Raw genomic sequence first — 23200 nt, 5'->3', positions numbered from 1 at the left:
TTGTCTTGGAGCGTTGTCTTTTTAATGACTTAAACAACACCGCCAGCACTCACATTTAAATGGCCTCATTTCTTTATTCCGTGCTTTGGGACAGTAGCTGCGTTTACCGCCTCGATGGAAGGTAAAACCTGGTCTTGTAAATAAATAACATCCTAACTAACACTGCAAATCCACACGAGACCGAGTTTTCTCGGAGGGCGGGACATCCAGGCACCTGCTGTGGCTTCCGAAGGCCTCCATGTAGCTGCCACTGGACAAGGCTGCGGGAAGGCGTGGGGTGAGGATGCCACTGTCCCGAATGTGGCCCTTCTCCTGAGCTTCTGTCCCCTTCTGCCATTCACTGCCCTCTAAACAGGCCAAGAACAGTTTCCTTCTGCCCCCAGGGCATACGCAGTATCGCTGGAGAAAAATCTCCCTGAAGCAGGTTCTCTAGCATGAGCACTTTATGCCCCAAGTGATGGGATACCAAGATTTTGTACCACCTCAGCTCTCAGCATTCAGCATCTCCTCCGTTGACTTACTGACTTCACGCTGCACTTCAGACTTTTTCAGGAAGACCTGGACTCGGGTCCTTGAGCAGCTGTAAGAGGGGCTGGCCATGCCCACAACGAAACTGCACTCGGATGTGATTCATGGGGCTGAAGCGGCCGGAAGTCAGAAACTATGAAACCCAAACCTCAAACCAACCTTACTAGTTCTCGCTGGAGGGAAACTCATGCTAAGCTCAGCACCTTGGGCGTTTTGCCTGATTCTTATTTAGAAAAAAAATTCTTCTCTGATGAGAATGGGAAGGTGGGAGGCCCAAGGAAAAGGCAAACGAGTGAAGTTTTAAGAAACGTACCGCCACCTCCGTTTTAGGGACCAATATCATGGTCTACCATCCTTTACCACATTCTTCACACAACAAAGCTCGTTCCTGAGGGCCTTGGCCCCCCTGCACAACAAAACCACTGCTGCAGGAAATTAACTTATCAAGTCTTAAACAAAATTTCAAATTCTTAAAAAAAAAAAAAAAAAAAAGGCAGCAAAACCTCAGGACTCCTGTGTAATGCCTGTAACCTGCCCACCTACAAATAAACAGAACACCAAACCAGCCGAAAGCTATGTAAGTGGCAGGCTCCCCTGGGCACAGCCCTGCCCGCCCGGCCCTGACTGTGGCAACGTGGGAGAGAGCCGGGTGTGACTGTGCTGGAAAAAGTGACAGGCGGTCTTGCTTCTTGAGTCTCCACCTTGGGAGCCCCCAGTCCTAACACTGCATTCCGCGGCTGGGTTTATCCAGCCATGCAAGGGGCAGAGGACAGCGACAGATTCTCAGCTTCTTCCTGTTTCTAGTAGGGGAGGAAGGCAATGGCTTCAATCCCTCTGCCTCTTGGTAAGAAGGCAAAATCTTCTGAGACCCAGGCAGGTGGGACATGCGGTAGGTCACGTGTCTTCTCCCAATTAAGGACGGGTGTGTGTCCTTCCGGAGAAAGACAATGTCCGAGCACGTGATCCTGAAGGCTTCTAGCACCAACAGCTCGCTAACTGCTTCTCCCACTCTCTGCAGTGGTGAAGGGCCGTGCAGGCGGGAGAGCCCTTCTCCTGTTCCGTGCCACCGGAAGCGCTCAGCGAGAGAGCAAGGACGCATGTGGGCTGTACCTGTCCGGTTTCCCCCTCTCAGAACTCTGTCAGTGCAGCTCGATGAAAGCCTCCAACTCCTCCGGGATGAAGCCTTTGTAGGGGATCTTGTTCTTGTCCAGGGCGCGGGCCGCAAGGCACTGCAAGGTGATGTAGTTGAAGGGCTGAATGGTGCTCTTGGCCAGCAGCTTCTCATCCAGCAGCTCATAAGCTGTTTTCTTGAAGGCATTGGTGGCGTCCATGTGGGCCCCCGCCTCAATCAGGGCATTCATGATCCCTGGGCAATTGTTCTGGGCTGCTATGTGCAACGGGGTGTTGTTGTCAAAGTCCCGGCTGTCTGGGTCGGCCCCGCAGTCCAGCAGCACCCTGACCACCTGCAGGGAGGGGAATCTCCCCACCAGGTAGCGGCCCACGTTCGTGCTCTCACTATCCACGGCCATGTGCAGAGGGGTGAAGCCGTTCTTGCCCCGGGGGGCACACTTCAGCAGCCGGTAGACGGTCTGGTGCTTCAGATGCTCCTGCTCAGCCGTGCACTCCACCTTCTCCAACAGGTAGAGCAGGTGGAGGATGATGGCCAGGGCCTTGGTGAACTGGGCCGAGTCTCCAGGCTCCTTGGGCAGCTGCAGGGCCCGTTCCACTTCCCGGACCCCTTTGCAGAGCACCCCCATGAGGTCTGCAAAGCCTATTTGCGTGCCCAGACTGCCCTTGGCCGCGCGGTCCTGAAGCACATACGAAAAGAATTCGGCAAAGGAGAGGAAGCTGCTGGCGGTCATGGGGCTCAGAGGCTCCAGGTTGTTCTGTTGCATGTCCAGGGCATACTTCCACAGGCGGATGCAGCGCTCGAAATTGCCTGAGTCGGCGTACACCGCGCCCCTGTAACGGATATAATAGGAAGTGTCTGGATGAGAGGGACCCAGGATCCGCTCTCGGATCAACAGGGCCTGCATGCGCATCTCGTCCGGGTCGGTTATAAGTGCTTCCAATTCCTCCGCGGTGTTCACCTCCCTGGAATAGTCATAGGCCAGGACCAGCTGAGGGGGTTCTGGTTTGGGCAGATACGCACCGCCCTGGTGACGCAGCTCCATGGCTCGTCTCCAGTGTTTCAGAGCCCCAAGCAGATCCCGCTTCTTATCCACGTACGTGGCTCCCAACAATTCCAAGGCTTCCACTGCCGCTTCCCGGCTGGTGGGGCAGCAGCTCTCGTAAGAATCACCACTGAGCGGTTCTTCTGCCAAGGAAGTGCAGCAGTGAGACCCCTGGGGCTGCACGCATCCTGCGCTGGTGGAGGGGCCTTCTCGGGTCAGCCCTGGCTGCGCCTCCTCCTCGGCAGGCTGCTCCTGGATGAGGTACTCCACGATGTTGGTGTGGCCCGTCACGCTGGCCGCCAGCAGCGGGGTCATGCCGTAGCCGTCGCGTTCCATGCGGGCGTTGCACCCGAGCAGCAGCTGCAGGATCTCTAGGCTACCGGACTCAGCGCAGTCGTGCAGGGCTGTGTTGCCCTTGGCGCTGCGCCGGTTCACCTGGGCGCCCTGCTCCAGCAGGTAGCGGGCGATCTCACGGTGGCCCTTGTAACAGGAGATCATGAGGCACGTGTGCCCGTGCCGGTTGGCCACCTCCAGGTCGGCCTGGTGCTCGCCCACCAAGTAGCGCACCACCTCCAGGTGCCCATCGAAGCAGGCGGCGCGCAGGGGCGTGGAGTTGGTGCGCGTGGTGCGGTTCACCGAAGCCCCGCGGCGCAGCAAGCTCCGCACTACGTCCAGGTGGCCGGCGGCCGAGGCGGCCCACAGTGGCGGTGCGCCCTCGATGGTCTCGCCATCGAAGTGCACTGAGCCGCCCGCTTCCACGCTTGCGCCACACCGGTCCACCAGGTACTCGACCACGTCCAGGTGGCCATAGCGGGCGGCAATGAGCAGCGGCGTCCCCCCGCCAGCCACCTCGCCCGTCAACTCATCCAGTTCTTCCCGGGTCCGGCCGCTGAGCAGCTTTTGTAGCAGCTGAAGTTTGCCGTCGCGGGCGGCATTGTACACGACGGTGCGGAGGTCCATGGTACGGGCCTCCACCAGGCCATGGGATGGCCGCCGGGGGACGGGGAGGCGATGGATTAGAGCCTGGAGAGGCAGGCTGCAACCTTCACCGTCTCCCCCGCCGCCATCTTAGAGGCTCTTAGGGTGGAACAAAATGGCTGCTGCGGCCTGGTGCCGTTGGGTAATGGGAGCGCGCAGGGAAATGTAGTCCTCTGAGCTGGCCTACTTCTTAGGATAGCGAAAGAACTGTGAAGTTTGAAAACTACATCTCCCAGAAGGCCATGGGCCATCCCCAGCGAACTTTTAGCACGGTGCATGGTGGGAATTGTCGTTCTATTTGCAGCGGAATCTGGCGGAAATTGTCAACCGGAGGACTATAATTCCCGTGATTCAATGTCATCGCGATAGCTTGTGGGACCCGGGGAAGTTTGGTTAAGCATTTCCTGTGGCTGGCTGAATGCCGTAGCCAACAGGAGACGCCCGCGAGTGCCAAAGCACTGCATTGCCCAAAAAGCATGGGGAGCAACTCGGAGCCAATTAGGAGAGAGAACGAAGGCTAAACCGGCCAAGCGATCTGATTCGGGCTAGGCATGGCGGAACAGCTGACCGACGGGGGGCGCTCGGGAGAAGCGGGAAAGCCTGCGGGGCAAGGATGTTAGGGGTGCAGTCAGTGCAGGTGACCCTACGTGTCAATCTCCCGTTCTCACTCACTTCTCGTTCATTTAGTTCCATTTCATTTATTCCTCACTCATCAGTACTGACACCTAAAGGTGGTCACCACCAGTTCAATGCCAGCAGAAATCCTTGGTGTGGGGTGAAGAGGGAAGGCTATTTCGTGAAAACAGCTCAATTGGATCTAAGACAGCTTAGGTGTGAGACATCTCAGTCCAGGGTCTCCAGCGAGGAGACTCTTGCGGTGTTACAGCTCCTGCTAGAGAAATTCAGTCTTGGAGGAAAACTGCAAGCGCACTCCGTTGAAGCAGAGGTGAATGGCTTATATAGAGAGGAGTGCCCATCCCTGTCCCTGATAGGTCCATTTCTATGCAAATAAGGATTCCAAACCCTCACAGTTTGATTGGTCCCTGATCCTCCTCCCATGAGAGGTGAGGACTGTGTCCCTTCCCCTTGAATGTGGGTGGACACGTGGCTGCTTTGACCTGTAGGGTAAGACAGAAGTGGTGCTGAGATTTTTGAGGTTAGGGCGTGAAAGGCCACCAGCTTCCCAGTCTCTCGAGGTGCCCACTCTGGGGAAGCCAGCCACCATGAAAGAAGTCAAGACCATCAGGTGGGACAGACCACGTGTAGACCTTCTGCTCCACCATCCCAGGTGAGCCCAGTCTTCCAACCTACCTTCTGGGGTGTCCCCCTGTGAATGAAGCTGTTTTGGACCTTCCAGACCAGCTATCCACCAGCTGACACCACCCACAGGTAACAAGAAGCACCCCGCCCCCCAACTGAGCCCTGCCCAGATTCCTGACCTACAGAATCCGTGACGTATAAGAAAATGATTGTTTTAAGCCTGTACGTTTTCAACTAGATTGTGATACAGCACTAGTAACTGGAACCTGTTAAGTGAAGCTTGTGGCTTTAATTTGCATGTCTATAATTACTAACCAAATCACGTGGTTCCCCACGAGTTTGTTTACTATGTCTGTTTCCTCTCCAGAGAAACTGCCTCTTCATTGGGAAAATGTGCCATGGTTTAGTTTTTAAGAAACAGTCTTAATGTGTCCTTGAAGGGAATAGATAGATCTGTGTTGTTTAGCTCGGCCTGAGGTATTCGTGTATGTCTTTGTTTCATTCATTCAGCCATACTTATTGATACTCTAAACACTTACTATGTTTTGGGTCACATGCTGGAAGCTGGGAATGTATCAGTGAGCAGACAGACATCTTCTCAAGAACCCAGAATCTGATCAAGGGAGATAACTTAAGTCAGTGTGTGTGGTCAGGGATGTGGGAGTCCAGGGGATGAATAGAGCATTCCAGATTATTCTAGTTATCTATATTGGCTTAACAAAGTACCCCAAGCTTAGTGACTGCTGTGGACTGAATTGTGTCCTCTCAAAATTCATGTGTTGAACCCTAACCCCCAATGCGACTATATTTGCAGATAGTCTTTCGGAGGTGTCATGTAGCCCTGAAAGTCACTCAGTGTCACTTCAGTTCCATGCTATTTGCTGGAAGAAACTTGATAAGTCTGGCCCGCTAAAAGGGAGAGAATCAGACGCCACTCTTTCAGGGGAAGGGAGTTAGAAGTGGGAGGGATGTCAGTAAGTTTGTACGTATGTGGTTTTAAAAGCACACACAGGAGCAAAGACCCAGGGGATGGACCATAGGCACGTTCAGTACCTCAGTGAATCACTCCACGCCTACAAGACAGCTGTGGGGACAGAGTCCCAGAGAGTAGTTTCCAGGCTCTCGGCCTCATGTGGAAAGGTGCTGGCCCGGGTAGTAGTTGGCCATCAGCTGTGGCTAGTTGGCCGTCAGTTGTAACCAGTTAGCCAATTAGCCACTGATATTACTGCCATGGCTGCGCTGGTTGGTCAGTCGTGGGTGGCAGGCAGAGAAGCAGACAGCAGGTTGCAGGTCGTGTGGATCCAGCCTCCAGTGAGACTATAGTGGTATGACTCCCCTATCTATGGCTCCGTGGGTGTTCCTTTGTGGCCTCACCATATCCTGCGTTCTTGTGTGGGGAGCAGGAGCTGAGACCCCGCAGGCCGTCTCGCATGACAAATGGGGCAACGAGCAGGGGCTCCCGCATGACAACAGCATTTTAGGGGAATTCTCCGCCAAAGATGAAGGGACACTCCCTTCTCTTTAAAAGTCCCAACATTTATTGCACAGTTGGTTCTTTTTATAACATCAGTGAGAGATTCAGAGCTAAACACATCTATCAAAAGGACATTTCAATAACGTCCTCTTGATTTTTTCCATCAAGATAAAACATAAACAGACATTGTCCACACTACTTTCTTAGCTGTCTGTGGTGAAGTCTCCTTTTTTTTTAATTTTTTTTTTTTTATAGCAGTCCTCTGAATTGTGAGGAAACACACACGCTTGAATTTTGGGGAAGGAGAGAAGACTCTGCCGTGGGAGAGCTATGTGGAGGCATTTTGGTCACAGCTTCTCCAAGCAGAGGTGACTGACATCAGTGGCATCCAATGATATTTTTGGGGACAGAGCCAGGAGTGCAGTATCCAGGTTCTCAGCCTCACGTGGAAAGGTGCTGGCTCAGGTAGTAAATGGCCATCAACTGTGATCAGATGGCCATCAGCTGTGGCTAGTTGGCCGTCAGCAGTAACCAGTGAGCCATTGGCCACTAATATAACTGCCGTGGCTACGCTAGTAGCAGATTGCAGATTGCAGAGAGGCACGGTTTGCAGTTAACATGGTGGATTGCAGCTAACAAGTGAGGTCGGTTGGCAGAGAAGTGGACGGCAGGTTGCGGGTAGTGTGGCTCCTGCTTCCTGTGTCTCCAACCCAGCCGCCAGCGAGAATATAGTGGTATGACTCCCCTATCCATGGCTCCGTGGGTGTTCCTTTTTGGCCTCACCATGTCCTGCGTTCTTATGCAGGGAGCAGGAGCTGACACCCTGCATGACACCCGGCATGACAGATATATATTGTTTTCTTTCTTATTGAGGGCCTGAAGAGGTGACTCTCTTCACTAGCCTAACAGAAATGCTATTGAGTTCATGGTTCCCTATAACAACAAGCAAGAAAGAAACTTTTCTTAGGGTCTGTAATTTTTAAAATGGAAATAAAATTACCCACGTTAAGTGTACAACTCAGTGCATTTAGTACATTTCCTATGTCGTGCAACCACCACCTCTGTTTCCAGAATTGTTTGTCACACCAGAAGGAAACCCTCTCCCCATTAGCAATCACCCCCAATCCATATATTTATTACATAACATATATAATGAATGTGTTACATAATGTAAGTATATGATATATGTTTATATTATATAATAATACACACCTATAATTTATAACAAAATATAATAATGTTGCATAATATGTAGAAAATATGTAAAATAATATATAATGTATAAAACATTATAAATTCATATAATGTACAAAATGTATCTACATATAGATACATACAATGTATATGTAATGTTTTCTGAACCATTTGAGGAAGTAGGTTGGAGTAAAACTTTTACTCTTAAATATTTCAGTGGGCATTTCCTAAGAACAAGGACATTCTCTCACAGACCCACAGTTCAACGATCAAAATTGGGAACTTTAATACTGATAAGGCCTATCATCTAATCCTCCATCCAAATTCCAATGCTTTCCAAGGTTCTAATAACATCCTTTATAACTACTCTCCCTGGAAGTCAGAGACATTCACAAGCCTCTCGTACTTTCCTTTTGTTGACAACTGGTTTATCACTGAGTCTGAGCCAGGTGGGATAAAACAAGAATGAATTTTTCTCCAATTATTGCCTCCCCTGCTGTCTGTCAAATCTCCCTGTTCTGCCCTGAGGAGCACATTCTGAAACCCACCTGGTCGCTGTCGGTTAAAAAGTCTTACCCTAATACATGGTGATGGAAAAACTGACTCTGGGTGGTGAACACGCAATGTGATATATAGATGACGTATTACAGAATTATACGCCTGAAATCTATGTAACTTTGCTAACCATTGTCACCCCAATAAACTTTAATTTTAAAAAAAGTCTCACCCTGTCCAGTCCTGTTAATTTCCATCTCTGAGCTGTCTCTAACCCCTTGACTGGCTGGTCATGTTACTGGGAAAACTTGAGTTGACGTAGGGGCCCCTGGAACCCCCCTCCCCATGCTCTGTCCCTTCTGCCTTATGTTGCTCATGTGCCTGTTTTGCTGTTTCTGTCCATCCCTCCCTCACCAGGCTGGGGCAGGGCCAAAGAGGGGTATCTGAGCAAAGCAGCCATGGAGAGCGCTGACCATCCACACAGCTGCCTCTTGTCTGGGCTTCTTGGATCCAGAAAGGCAGGGTTGGAAGGGGACAGATTCCAGAGCCTGATGTGGGTCTGGGGAGGAACCTCAGCTATCTCCTTATGATGCCGCCTGCCTGTTGTCATGGAAACCCAAGCCACTCTCTTTGAAGGACCCATTAAGATGCAGGATCTAATCAACGCTCTGGCTTTCTCTGGCAGAGCCCACCTCCCCGGTGGGAGGTGACTGCCCCTGGAGCCCAGGAGAAGCAGCCCCGGGACAATCAGCGCCTGAGTTCTGCCCTCACCAGCCCTCTGCAGCCATGGCTGGAGATGACTTTCTGTGTGACCCCAAGTCTCCACTCCTGTCTGTGCCTTGGCCAACTCCCCTGTGGAAATGAGAGAGGAACATGTCACAATTGCCACGTTGTGTGTACCAAACTATGAGAAGGGTGTAAAATCATGCTTCACAATGCAGACACTGGATGCAAACTGCCCATGTGAAATTCTGGCTCTGCCACCCACTATCTGCAAAACCTTGAGCAACTCGCTTACTTCCCTGAGCCTTGGTTTCCTCTCCTATGAAATGAGGTATAATAATGGTACCTACCCATAGGAAGTGATGTATCTAAAGCTATTAAAACAGTGTCTGGGGAAAAAATGAATATATCCACACTCTGGAATATTACTCAGCCGTGAAAAGGAGGGAGGCACTGACACTCGCCACAGAGTGGATGGACCTTGAACACATGGTGCTCATGAGAGAAGCCGGACACACAAGGCCACACAGTGTGTGGTTCCATGTACGTGAAACGTCCAGAACACACACATCCACAGAGACAGAAGACACAGTGGCTGCAGGGAGGGGGATGGGGAGTGACTGCTTAATAGAAACAGGGTTCCTCTTGGGGTGATGGAATGTTCTGGAAGTAGGTAGTGGTGATGCCTGCAGAACTTTGGGAAGGCACTAAATGCCCCTGAATTGGTTACAATGCAAATTTTATGTGCTGTGTATTTTATAAGATTTAAAGGTTTTTTGATGACGGGACATATAGCGACACTCGCATAGAAGAAAGGCAGAGCCCTTTGTTACTTGGAGCTCCAAACAAGAGGATACAAGGCGTGCACCAGGGACCGGGTGACAGTAAGTGGAAGCTGTAGGGAGCCGCTTCTGTCTGACAAGCGGCTGGGGTTAGCTGGGTTTGAGTCATTTCCTAAGCTCCTGAACAATAGGGCTGTTCCTGCTGCCTGGTGCCCGGCCCTGGGCAATCAAAGCAGGTGTCTGGTAGACCTGGAGGATGAGGGCTGATAAGGAAAGTGGTCCAGCTGTGGACTTACTCAATTGCTCCAGACCAGGGGGGTCCAAACTTTTTCAAAGTTTTTCACCAAGGGCCATATGCGGTAAAATATACAAACAGCTGGCCACTCACTTGAGGTGAAGTACATATTGCCTCACCTGGTTTATTTAAGTAAACTAAATATATTTTTGGAATTTGCTGCGGGCCAATAAAAAATGGATTGCGGGCCTCAGTTGGCCCGTGGGCCGCAGTTTGGACACCCCTGCTCTAGAGGAAGGGATTCGCCTCTGAAGTGGGTCCCTCCCTCCCTCTCTTCATGCCTTCCTTCCTTCTGTAGAAACAGATATTCATTTCTCATCTGTGTAAATCGAGGCATGGGATTGCTGAGTCAAAGGGAAGAAAATAAACTTCCCTTTTGGTTAAGCCACTGTTATTTCAAGTCTGTTAGAGTAACTGGACTACATTCCTTATATTGGCATTCCCAGCTTCGTTGCCTCACTCTCCGGTCCCTTTGCTCCTGCTTTCTGGAATCACCTTCCAAATAAACCACACACTTGGGTCCTTGTCTCAGGCTCCACTTGCCTGGAATTCCAAATTAAGATCATTGGACACTGACCAAGTGTAATAACGTAGCTCAATGACTTGTACCTTCAGTTCAGATGCCCACAGCACCACTGTGGATGATGGCTCATCTTTACCAGGTGTGGCCCTCCATGTTTGCACGTCTGACAACAGGGCTCAGACACCAGCATTTCCATCTCTACTAGTTATTGGGTGCTAGCACTGAACTGGGCGGGGGGTGGGGGTGGGTGAAGGTATAAAGATGAAACTAGTGAAATTAACTGAGGTACCCTCTCCCAGAGGTGTTTGGGAGAAATGAAAGGTTGGTGGGGTTTTTAAAATCATTTTTTTAACCAAAGGAAAGAGTCCCTTAAATAAGAATCAGTGGTTAAAATGCAGATTCTGGGGCCTGCTCCACCTCTCACTTATTGAAACTGGGAGGGTCCTAGGGATCTGCATTCTCTGTGAGCTTCCCAAGGGTATCCCAGCGAGAGATGTCCTGGTTGGGCTAGTTGTTGAGTGTAGCTGGTGGGAAAATGATAGGCAATTACTCTCAGCAGGAAGGGGCCAGATCACGCAGGCTGTGTGAGGACATTTGAATTTTATCCTACAGGCAATGGGAGTCTTGGGAAGGTTAAAGGCAAGGGTGGGACTTGATCAGACTTGTGTTCTAGAAAGACTCCTTGCTGTATGTGGAGAAAGAATTGGCTCTCTCTCTCTCTCTCTCTCTCTCTCTCTCTCTCTCTCTCTCTCTCTCGGTGTGTGTGTGTGTGTGTGTGTGTGTGTGTGTGTGTGTGTGTTTGGGGGTGGTGGTGAAGGGAAGAGACCGTGAGATGACCAGGCAGTGATGGAGGCAGAGGGATGGAGAAGAAGATGGATTTACCCAGAATGACTTGCGTTGGTGAATACGGGGGTGGATGAGGAAGGAAGGGAGTCTGGGATGTGAAGACGCTGCCGCATTGGTGGGGACATGGAGGGAGGGGCGAACTGGGAGTTGGGTGGATTGGGTGTTCAGGTTGAGATGATTAATTTGGAGTGATTGTGAGACCCAGGGGGAAACATTCATAGAAATACCAGGGCAGAATCTCCTCTTTCATAGGGGTCCCTAAAGGGCAGTATCTTGGAAGACTTTTTTTTTTTTTTCCAATCTGAAAGCTCTTCCATTCCCAAAGGATGATTCTAAATATACAGGAAAATCTCTCAGAATTAGCCTTAACCCAGACATTGAACCCCTCTCCCCACCCCATTCTCAAAGAGCCTCTGGCATGTAGGTGTCTTGTAATTGTATTTTCTCTGCTTGTTAATGGACCCACTGAGGCAGTACTCCCGAGAGAAAGATTTCATTAGTCTGGGGCTGAGAAGGGAGACAGGGTTGCCAGAACTAATGAGGAATCAATGCCTCATAATTGCTAATTAGAGCCTGATTCTCTCCTGGGGCTATTAGTAGGCTGGCTGACCCTTGAGTGTCCACAAATTTAATTATACTACCCAATAAGCACCTGCAGCAACCATCATCCTATGATCTCTCTGGGGGAGACCTTGGAGAAGCATGATCGTCATGTATATGCTGAAACCATCAATTCATTTATTGATTAATGTATTGGTTTATTCTCGGATGCCTTTATTGATTCAACAAATGTTTATTGAGCACCTGCTGTGTGCCAGTCCCTGGATTGGGTGCTGGGAACACAGCAGTGAAAATACAATCTCTGCCCTCATGGAGCTCACAGTGTAATTGGAGGTGGCAGACAATCCTGCAAACAGTTCACACAACAATAATTGGAATAAGTACCAGAGAGATGATATCCCAGGTCCATGAGAGTGTATAATACAGACTTGACATGAGGGGTGGTGAGAGAACAAGGGAAGTTTCCCTTGATGAAATGAGGCTTGGATAAGAAAACAGAGGTTGCTGTAGGATGCTTTGGGAGGCAGAGCATTCCGAGCTGAGGGACAGCAAAGGCAGAGGCTCTGAGGCCGGAATGACCTCGACGTGGTGTCTGTGACTGGACTAGGATGTCTCAGAGAACTGGGGGTGAGCCTCGATGGTGCCATAATTCACTTACCAGGCACAAGTTTGCACTTGTCCTGTAGTTGGTCCATGAAACTGATAGGGGGTGGGGGAGAAAAAATCATTCCTGAAATGTTTATTGAAAAGTCTCCATAGAATCCTGGTCTAGGGGGGGATTCGATTACCATCCCTTCACTGATTCCCCAGGAAAGTGTGGTGAGGTGGTTAAGGCCCTGGGTTCAGGGTCAGATGTTTTGTATTTCCAGGACTGTGGAGGCATATGAGTGACATGGCCAACACCATGCATGGCCATCACTGGCATGTTCACGGGGTGCATGCCCCTGTTTTATTCCTTGGAATTAGCCCATCGACTTAGCCAGCTCACCCCCTGGGTAGAAGTGATTCCTCCCTGATCCTCCTTCCCCCACACTAGCTTGTCCATCTTGGGCAGAGGTCGATGGGAATCCACGCTATGGGGAAGCTGTGACTTGTTGTCATCGTACATCAGAACAACAAAATCACTAGTCTTCCACACAGCACTGGACCATAACTTCTCCAGCCTTTGCCACCCTTTGCCCCATGTCTCAGACCCTCCCCCTCTCACTGCTCTTTCCCAGCTTGTAACATCTGGGCTTCTTGCTTCCCCACTGCCTCCTGTCTTCTGTTCCTGGTCCCCCTGGAGAGAGGCAGGGTCTGATCTCCAAGGGCCCAACTCTTACCCATGAAACATGGAATTTGGAGTTGGAAGAACGTGGGGTTGATTTGCAGGTTCACCCTTGGCCTGAGATCCCTTGGGCTATTATTATATACCTGCTCCTCTCTGGTTCTCAGCTTCCTCAACTGTCACCTGGGGTGTGTAATAACACCCATGTCCTAAGGTTAGAGATGGCATGACATACTGTATGTAAAATTCTTCCACAGTGCTTCTCAGAGAAGTCTAGAAAGAGCACAATAATGTAATGTTGGCAGGCTCCGTTCCCCCCCAGTTCTACAGATTGGCCGTCTCATCTGTTGGGAATTACAGATTTCTGTGTATGGTTTCATGTTATCTACTCATCTGGAAAATAATGCGTTGAAAAATCCATTAAATGAGGGACAAGCCTCCAGAAGTGTCAGACACCTCAAACCATCCTCTGTTCCCATTAGGGTACAGGAGCTCCCCGTTACCTGGGAAGCTGTCCTGGGTCCTCGTGCTGAAATGAAGTCGGCCCGGGAAACCCGCTAGGAGCTGTCCTCAGCCTTGGTGCTGAAGCGGTTCCCTTTCTGGGCCCCGAGAGGCGCTGTCCGGAGCCTCGGTGCTGAAATAAATAGCAATTTATTTTTTTGGTCGTCGAAGAGCTGTTCTCGGCCTCGGTGCTGAAGAAACTTGACTTGCTTCCCTCTCTTCCCCGGCACACCCCACGCCCCTCTAGTCTCTGTTCCTCTGACTCTTGGGAACCCTCCTCCCCCAAATTTCTTCACCCTCCCATACTCTTCCTGGGGCCCTTGAGAATGGCAAGGAGGGAAGGCACGGAAAGGTCGCAACTAGGACACTTACCCGCTCCTCACCTCGTGGCATGTTCCCAGAATTTACCGCCCAGGTAGTCAGCCTGGTTGGTCTTCGCTTTCCAGACCGTCAAACTTCACCGTCTTTGTCGCTTTCTGGGAAGATGTCCATGAGCTGACCTGTAAATCAGCCCCATCTCCAGGGTACGGAGTACCCCAGACCACCCCTCCCCCAATGTAGCTGAAGCCCTTCTCCTGTGTGCCTCACCTGCTTCCAGTTTTGTGGGCTGATGCAGGTGTCCAGTGGCTGCCGATGCCGGGACGTGCGCTTTTATGGGCTCCCGGGAAGGCGGGGAGCCGGTATCCCGGGGTGGGGCTTTGCCAGCCGGCCAATGGGACTCCGCCTCGAATACAGCCCCAAAGATTACCTCATAGGTTGTGGCCTCGGCTTCAGAATAAAAGTCTGGCATCTGCCCAAAAACTGAGTAGGGGTTTTTCTGGAGGGGGAGGGGGCAGACACTTATTGTGGTCCCCAGAATCTCCCCACTTGGCCCAACCCCCTCCTGGGTCTTTGAGCTCCCCTTTGGCTCAGGAGCTCTTGCTGGCACCTGCTTCTCCCCATCTCCAGTTTGTGCTATTGCTGGATCAGGAGAGGAAAAGCTGGTAAACTGTGTTGGAGGGAAAACAGGTCAGGTTCAGAATATTTAAGATCCAGATCCAGAAACTGAGGTCTGTGGGAATGTAGGGCTCAGAGGAGCTTGGAGCAGAGATGGGGCTCAAGCCTAGGTATTCTGATTTCCTGACTCAAAACCTGACTCATAACTTATTTTATAGTTTTGCGTTACTGAGCAGTCTCTGAGCCAGAAAACACACAAACTTGGGTTCAAGTCCAGATTTTTTTTCCTCCTTGCTGTGGGACTGTGGATGCAGTCAAACCTTGCTGGGCTCACTTTCCTCAACTGTAAAATGGTGATAATGGTAGTATCGTCTCACAGCGTCGTGATGAGAAGTTAATGATATGGCATGGATTGAATGTTGGAAATAAATCATCAGGACCCGGACTAGGGTGAGGAAGATACCTGCCTCAGGTGCAAAATTTAAAGGGGCACCAAAAAAACTCAATAATCAAAATAAATATTATTTCAACGCAATATTTGAAGAAATCAAAATCAATGCAAAAAATCCACGATGAACAAAACATCAACATTTTAAATAAAGACAGGATCCATATTACTGATTTTTCGTGTTGCCTCAGCTTGGCATGACATTAGAAATAATGTCTGGACATGGTACATTTTCCAATAATGTAGCTATTGTTATTTTTTGAGACATTTCATCCATTTATTTACTCAAAAACTTTTATTGTATTAGGCACTGGGGGCACATACATGAATTCAGCAACGAACCTTCCTTTAGGGAGGGTGAAGACATGAAAAAGTAACTCTATTCAAACATTTGTATGATAATAGAAGGATCTGTGTCCTAGCTTGTGTTTTCCCAACTGTGACAGTCCCCTAAGAGGGCTGATTATTCTGTGGAATTTGAGCTCACAAATGAGCTCCCTGCTGATCACCCATGGATAGAGGAATGTCAGATAAAGCACCTAGTGTTTATCAACAAAGGTGCCCAAACTAAAGGTTAACTCCATCAAGACACTGGGGCAAAGTCTAGTGAAACCCATAGGGAGTGGGTACAGAAGCTATGTGGGATTCTGACACATAGTAACTACTCAACAAATTCGCTGTCAAGTGCATGACTTGAGTGAGCTCATCTGAAACACATTAACTCCTCCATTTCGCCTCACACGGAGAGGCTAGTTCTGGCTTTCCAGTTCCCAAGGAGGAGCAGGGAACTTGCTACAAAAGGAAGAATAAGAAATGGGCATGTAGCCTGGAAATGGCTGCTTTGTTTGTTTATTGTTCCCTCCTTTTCCTTTTTTCATTCTGGAAAAAAAATTCAAACCCACAGGAAAGTTGCAAGATTAGTGCCATGAGCTTCCATGTCATCTTCACCTAGATTCACCAACCCATTGCTAACGTTCTGCCACGCTCACTTTTTCTTTGTCTTTTTCTCTACATTTATCTTTGTCTGTGTCTGTCTCAATCATATAAATGGCAGACAGAACTGCCCCTTCATTCCCGAATACTTCAGCATGCATCCCCCAAGATCAAGGACAGTTTCCCACATACCCATGAAGTAATCACAACCTGAAGCGAGAGTTGTGACACTACTGTCTAATCCCTAGTCCACCCCCAGCTTCACTAGTTGTCCTTTATGCATTTCTTACCAAGTTGGCGTCCAATTGAGGATTGTGCAGTGCATTTCATTGTCCTGTGTTTCCCACCTCTTTTGCAGAGATGTGGGCTTGATAGTAGCAAGATAACTCTTAAACCCCAGAATTTTCCTCCCAACCCAGAGATCTGGTTCGCTCACTGTCTTCAATGTGGGTGTGCTCTACACACAATGCCTTCCCCCCCTTTTTACACAAGAGCTTGTTTAGAGGATTTCTTAAGGCATTTCCTCCTCCAACATTCTAGAAAGACATGGCCAGATATGCACACCCCAAGCCTATGTTTTGGTATTCATTCACTCCACAACAAAAATATTTTTGAATGCTTGCTATGTGCTAGGCACTGGCTGTATAGCAGGGATTGAAATGATTTTTGTCCTCCATTTAGTACGGAAGACAGACAATAAACAAGTAAATAAAGGAATAATATAATCTCACACAGTGATGACAGCTATGAAGAAAACAGACTAGGGGATGTAATAGAGCAGGAGTCTGCAAATTTTTTCTGTAAAGGGCCAGAAAGTAAATATTTTCTGCTTTGCAAGTCAGCTGGTTTCTCACCTGGCTACTCCACTCTGCTATTGTAGCTCAAAGGCAGCCTTGGAGAATATATAAATGAATGGATGTGACTGTGTGCTGATAAAACTTTATTTATAAAAACAGCAGCAGTTCGTTTGGCTCGAGGGCCATAGTTTTCTGGCCCCTGAGGTAGAATGTGACTGGCTGGTGAGAGACACATGGCTTTGGCTGGGTGGTTGGGGAAGGTCTCTCTGGGGTGAGGCCTTCTAAGCTGAGACCTGAAAGGTGAGAAGAAGATGGCCATGGGAAAATTTAAAATACAAATAGTTCCTTGGGTTACTGTTTGTAGGAACAGTTAGTTCCTAGAACCTGTGTGTGTGTGTGTGTGTGTGTGTGTGTGTGTGAGAGAGAGAGAGAGAGAGAGAGAGAGAAAGAGAGAGAGAGAGAGAGAGAGAAAGAGAGAAAGAGAGAGAGAGAGAGAAGAGGATCTGATGTGTGTGTTGGAGGATGATCAAGGGTGGGGTGGAGAGGACTTGTAGGAGATATAATCAGAGCGAGGTGGCCAGGGGTCTGGTCATTCAGGCCAGGAGCAGGTCACACAGGAAAAGCTTTCCCCTTTTCTGTCTCTCTCTCCTTGAGCTTTCACTTTGTGCTGGGCTCCATGCCAAGCACTCCACATGCCAAATATTCCTAAGGCTTCAGGGCAACACCATAAGATAGCTATCATTGTTGTCCCCATTTTGCAGATGAGGAAACTGAGGCTCAGAGAAGCTAAGGAACAAATCCTTGGCTACCTGAAAAGTGAGCAGCAGAGCTAGGATTTAATCAGCTCTGTCTCTTGGCTCCAAAGCTCGTGCTCCTCCCCACGAACCCCCAACGTTGCCTTCATTTGGGGTCCCCCTCATACCTCCAGGAGAGCAGAGGACAACTTTACACCTAGGATTCTGCGATTCTGCTGTCAGTTCTTCTAAGCTAAAGAGTAGATGTGAAATGCCCCATTTTACAGATGTGGCAGAAGCAAGGCACTTCCCCACAGACCACCGTAATCAGGGACTGGAGCTGGGATGGGGACCCCCATCTGCCACCTCCAAGGTCAAAATTCTTGTCAATTGTCCATTCCTTTCCCTGCTCCTTTCCAGAAGTCTTCATACATATATAAGCCTTCATACATATATCATTCTCCCCACACACAATCTCCCCCCGCCCACCTTTTTAGGAATTCATTTTTAAAGACAGGTATATTGAGGTATAATTTATATACAGTAACATTCATACTTTTAGGTGTACAGTTCTATCCATTTTAAGTGTACCATTTTATAAATTCTGACAAATGCACGGTTACATATCTTATGCCATAATCAAGATACAAAATAATTCCCTTACTCCAAAAATTTCCCTCGTACCCCTGTACAGTCTATCTCCTCTCCCGCCCTGAATCCCTGAAAACTACTGATCTGATCTCCATCATTATAGTTTGGCCTTTTCCAAAAGTCATTTAAATGGAATTATACGGTGTGCAACTTTTTTGTATCTGGCTCCTCTCAGTCTTCATAATGCATTGGAGATTCATCCACGTTGCTGTGTGTATCGGGAGTGAGCTTCTCCTTATTACTGGGCAGCGTTCCCTTATGTGGGTGGAGTACAGTTTGTTTAGCCATTCACCAGTGCAGGGGACATTGGGTTCAGGGACATCTCTAGGTTTGGGAGATTTTGAATAAAGCTGCTGGAAATATTCACTTACAGGTGTTTATGTGGACAATATGTTTTCATTTCTCTTGGGTAAATACTTAGAAGTGGGATGCCTGGGCCATATGGTAAGGGTACATTTGATTTTTAAGAAACTGCCAAACTCGTTCTCCAAAGTGGCCATACTATTTTGCATTCCCGCGAACAGTGGATGAGAGTCCCGTTCTTCCGTGTCTTCTTCATCAGCACTTGGTATTTTCAGCTCCTTTTTTAGCCACCTAATAAATGTGCAGTGTCCTCTCTCCGTTTTCATACATAAGGTAGCATTCTATACACACCTTGCAAAACATGCTCTTTTTCACTTAACAGTATCAGGAAGAGAATATAATCCTCAACAAAAAAATCTAGTTGAACAGACACTCTCAGGCTCTTACAGCTCAGAGTGAGCAAAACTGGCATGGCAGAGACTCGGGGCACTGTGGGAACCTAGGGGAGTCACCTGCCCCAGTCCAGTTGGAGGAAGGGAGAGAGGCAAATCAAGGAGGGCTTCCTGGAGGAAGCGTCACTGTATGAACTGAGACCTAAGACTGAGGAGTAATGAGCTGGGTGAAGTTGCAGGAAGTGTGTTCCTAAGAGGAGAAAGAGCATGTGCAAAGGCCAGGAGGAGACTCTGGACTTGGAACATTTGCAGAGTCCTTCCTCCTCTCTCCTCTTTCTGCCTATCTTTGGGTCTAACAGGTCCATTTAAACAGGGGCGGTGACTTGCCCTTGCAAACACTGGCACCTTAGGAGGCTCCATTCCATCTTCCAGAATAATCATAACTGGCGTATTTTTTTAAATCATTGTGCTCTTGCTAATTCAGGCTCTGCCCTTATTGTCTCATTCAGAAACTCAGCTTCATAGAGGGTCCTTTTGCTCTGTTTTCTCCCCTCTGGGTCCCTAGGATCTACCACAATCTCCTGCATCCCAGGAGAAAGGCAGGTGCAGGTAGGCAGAAATGAATGAATCTCATTAGAGAATGTCCCCCACGAGACTTCAGTTAGGAACAGTAGCTAATTATCTCCAGGGATAATAATCCAGCAATGAGTACTAATTAATAGTTCATCACAGTAGAAAGAAGGGTTTAGGAATAAGGGTCTTGGGTGATTCTTCCTCCCTGTCCCCTGCCACACACACACGCACAGCCCCTTCCTCAGCCGTTACTATAGAGACCTTGTTCCTGCCACCCTCATGAGCATTTATAAATCGAGACTGCACAGATGGTGGCCTCAGCAAGCCTGTTGTTCTTTCTTCTAAGGACAGTTTCTGGAGCCCTGAGGATTAAGGAAACAGGGCGACTCTGGACAACACCTGCCTGGGCTGGGAAACCTGACCCTCAGGCCCAGGCAGGGGGACATAATTGGAGGCATTTACCCAGAAGGGACAGAACACACAAACAGGACCACACACAGGCCACCCTCCTCACCTGAGGCCTCCAGGGAATCCCTAATGAAGGTTTCCGGCCTCCCGCCCACAGTGCGAGGCAGCCAGGCACTTTAACACTTCAGAGCCGGTGAGAGAGGAGAGAATTTTGTAGTGTTTGTCCTGGAATTATTGCAGTAATAGCAGCCAGTGTTTCCTGACCATCTATTTTGTGCCAAGCACTGCACGCTTGATGTATAGTAAGTGCATATGAAACACCATGTATAATAATTATTATAAAACTGATGATCATTTATTCGTCTAGAGCTTTGTGCATCAAACAAAGGCAAGGATCTTGTTCATTTTAATCCCAATGCCTGGAATTGATAGTCATTGAATGAATGAGTGAATGATCTAATTTACTTCTCACAGCCACCTTGTAGCATAATTACTGAATCCCATTTTTCAGATGTGGAAACTGAGGCTCAGAGAAGTTGAGGCATTCCCCCAAGGACACCAGCAAGTGGGGGACAGAGGAGGGGTCTGAAAGGAGAGGTCTTCCTATTACAGAACCCCCTACCCCTCATTTGGATGAGGCCCAGACAGGGAAGGCGACTTTCTCCAGCTCACCAAGCACATAAGGGACTGAGCAAGGACTGGAATCTGCCTCCCCTCCCCGCTCCCTGGTGGGGGCTCTCCCCTATTCCCTTGCAGCCCTCGCATAACCACACTGTCCCACAAACAATGGGCCCCAACAGTAGATATTTATGGATGATGCTATAGGGACCAAGCTCGAGCCTTCCAGAACGTTCTGGAACCCTTCCCAGGCTGTCGTCTGCTCTGAGCTCACATCTGTCCAGGAGGCCAGGACATGGAGTTTTGTCCCTGTTTGAAAGATGAGGGGGAAGGGAAGCACATAGTGGTCAGATTGCTAGCTTATGGTCACACCAAGAAAGGGTGGCTGGATGTGTCCCCCCACGCTGCCCTGCTGCTTCCCTAAATGACTCTTCTCTCATACCTGCCAGTTTCCAAAACCAATTTTCTAGCTTTCCTGTTGGTTCTATGACGCTCACAACATCCTTTCAATAAACTCCTTTTCTGTTTATATAATAACATCAGCTGCCATCTACTGAGCACCTCCTAGGTGAGGGCTTCACTTCGTCTCATCCTCATAGTCCCAAGTTCAGTGCTAGTAGCAGAAGCAGGCACAGAGAGGTTGAGAGACTTGCCCAAGCTCACAAAGCAGAGAAGGGGAAGAGCTGCCGTTTGAACCCAGAGCCCCTCTTGTAGCCACACTGTGTGATTGGTGTCTGTGTCCTGCGTGTGTCCAGCCCCTAGTCTCCAAAGGGTGGCCTCAGGATGCAGAGTCTATGAGGAAAGCCAAGCATCTATAGACCTGGTTTCCTGTCCAGCCCTGAGGCCTGAAAGGACCTCGAATGAACATTGAACACATTTCCCCTTCTCAGCTTTTGGAGGTGCTTCAGAAACATGCATAGATAAAATACCTAGTACAATCCTCCTCGCAATCATCCTTCCTCTGACTAACCATCCTAGCGGTGGGGTGAAGGGAGCAGAGAATAAGACCTACATGTGTCAGGGAAGCCCCTCTGATGCTACGCCATTTGTGTAGAAACAAGAAAGGTGAGAAAAAGCCAATTAGTGAATAGAGCCTTTCAGGCAGAGAGAACAGTTGGTGCAAAGGGAACAGCAGTTGCAGAGGCCTAGAGGTGGGAGCCAGCACTGGAGAATCTGAAGGAAGGACAGATCCTCCCTCATGTCCACTGAGATCCTGGGCCACCGCCTGTGGTCAGTGATAAAGTTGGTCCTTGGAGTCTGCGTTCTCTGCAATGAGGCTGAGGACTCAGAGTCACAGTACCCAGTAGGTGCTCGGTTAATGTTTGTTGACGAAAGAATGAACAAAGGAAAGAACTGAAAGGGATTTAAGAGCTCAGCCAGTCCAGGAATCAAAAACTCAAATGCCTACTGGGGCATTTCATGTGAAAGCACCCAATTTGGGCTATTTGAAAAAAAATCACCTTCTCAGAGATTAACACCAAAACTCACCTTCTCCAGATGACACAGGTGCTGTGGGAGGTCCCAGAGGCCCCCGGGGCCCTGGAATGGGAGGCCCGCTGTAGCTTCTGGCTTCTGGGGAGGATTCTGCAGCGGCATGGAGCTGAGGTCGCGGTCATGGTCATCATCCAGCCAAGGTCGCAGAGCTCATGGAGGCAAAGCTGGGCTGCTTGGTCGAGGACATGAAATCAAGACCCTGTAGGAGAGCCGTCTCTTCCCCCTGCCCATCAAGGAATTTGAGACCATTGATTTTTTTTCCTGGGGGCATTCCTCACAGAGGTAGCTTTGAAGATAATGCCGGGTGCGGAAGCAGACCCAGACCCCAGACCAGGTTCAAGGCATTTGTCGCCTTTGGGGACCACATGGACACGTGGGTTTGAGTGTTAAGCGCTCCAAGGAGGTAGCTGCTGCCATCCACAGGGCGGGCCGTCATCCTGGCCAAGCTCTCCATCATGCCTGTGCGGGGGTGAGGCTACTGGGGAAACAAGGTCTGCAAGCCCCACACCGTCCCTTGCAGGGTGATGGACCCCTGTGGCTCTGTGCTGAGATGCCTCCCCTGGCCCCCAGGGGCACTGGCATTGTCTCAGCTCCTGTGCCCAAGAAGCTGCTGCTGATGGCTGGTACCCATGACTGCTATACCTCGGCCAGGGGCTGCACTGCCACCCTGGGCAACTTTGCCAAGGCCACCTTTGATGCCATCTCTAAGACCTACAGCTATCTCACCCCCGAACTCTGGAAAGACAACCATGTTCACCAAGTCTCCCTATCAGGAATTCACTGACCATCTTGTAAAGACCCATCGTGTAAAAACCAGTTTCTGTGCAGAGGACCCAGGCTCCAACTGTGGCCACCCCATAATTTTATTTTACTTTATTTTATTATTATTATTTTTTAAGATTTTATTGGGGAAGGGGAACAGGACTTTATTGGGGAACAGTGTGTACTTCCAGGACTTTTTTTTTTTTCCAAGTCAAGTTGTTGTCCTTTCAATCTTAGTTGTGGAGGGTGCCGTTCAGCTTCAAGTTGTTGTCCTTTCAGTCTTAGTTGTGGAGGGCGCAGCTCAGCTCCAGGTCCAGTTGCTGTTGCTAGTTGCAGGGGGTGCCGCCCACCATCCCTTGCGGGAGTCCAACCAGCAGCCTTGTGGTTGAGAGGACACGCTCCAACCAACTGAGCCATCCGGGAGCTCAGCGGCAGCTCAGCTCAAGGTGCCGTGTTCAATCTTAGTTGCAGGGGGTGGAGCCCACGATCCCTTGTGGGACTCGAAGAGTTGAACCGGCAACCTTGTGGTTGAGAGCCCACTGGCCCATGT

The 23200-nt window shown here is 49.4% G+C and overlaps 1 protein-coding gene, 1 long non-coding RNA gene and 1 pseudogene across 3 annotated transcripts; 1 reads left to right on the top strand and 2 right to left on the bottom strand.

Annotated features, from left to right (window-relative positions):
• Window positions 1-3795, bottom strand: FEM1A (fem-1 homolog A). Its single transcript, XM_019744243.3, has one exon. It carries the CDS (start codon window positions 3660-3662, stop codon window positions 1668-1670), a length of 1995 nt encoding a protein of 664 aa, XP_019599802.2. The 5' UTR covers window positions 3663-3795; the 3' UTR covers window positions 1-1667.
• Window positions 3796-6455: 2660 nt separating this feature from the next.
• LOC109453858 (uncharacterized) lies at window positions 6456-14285 on the bottom strand. Of its 2 annotated transcripts, XR_012498029.2 has the most exons (4): window positions 14190-14285; window positions 13974-14101; window positions 13604-13734; window positions 6456-8955 (listed from the first exon to the last, which is right to left on the bottom strand). It is a non-coding gene; the product is annotated as an uncharacterized LOC109453858 (long non-coding RNA). The 2 variants fall into 2 exon arrangements; XR_012498028.2 differs by having other exon boundaries at window positions 13974-14235.
• A 7770-nt stretch (window positions 14286-22055) lies between these two features.
• LOC109453861 (small ribosomal subunit protein uS5 pseudogene) lies at window positions 22056-22749 on the top strand (annotated as a pseudogene).
• The last annotated feature ends 451 nt before the right edge of the window (window positions 22750-23200 follow it).

This window comes from Rhinolophus sinicus, chromosome 15, assembly GCF_057876585.1.
Source record: "Rhinolophus sinicus isolate RSI-liver-muscle chromosome 15, RSI-T2T, whole genome shotgun sequence".
NCBI lineage: Eukaryota > Metazoa > Chordata > Mammalia > Chiroptera > Rhinolophidae > Rhinolophus > Rhinolophus sinicus.
Note: the sequence above shows the minus strand (reverse complement) of the source record. Positions and strands in the feature narration are given on the sequence as shown.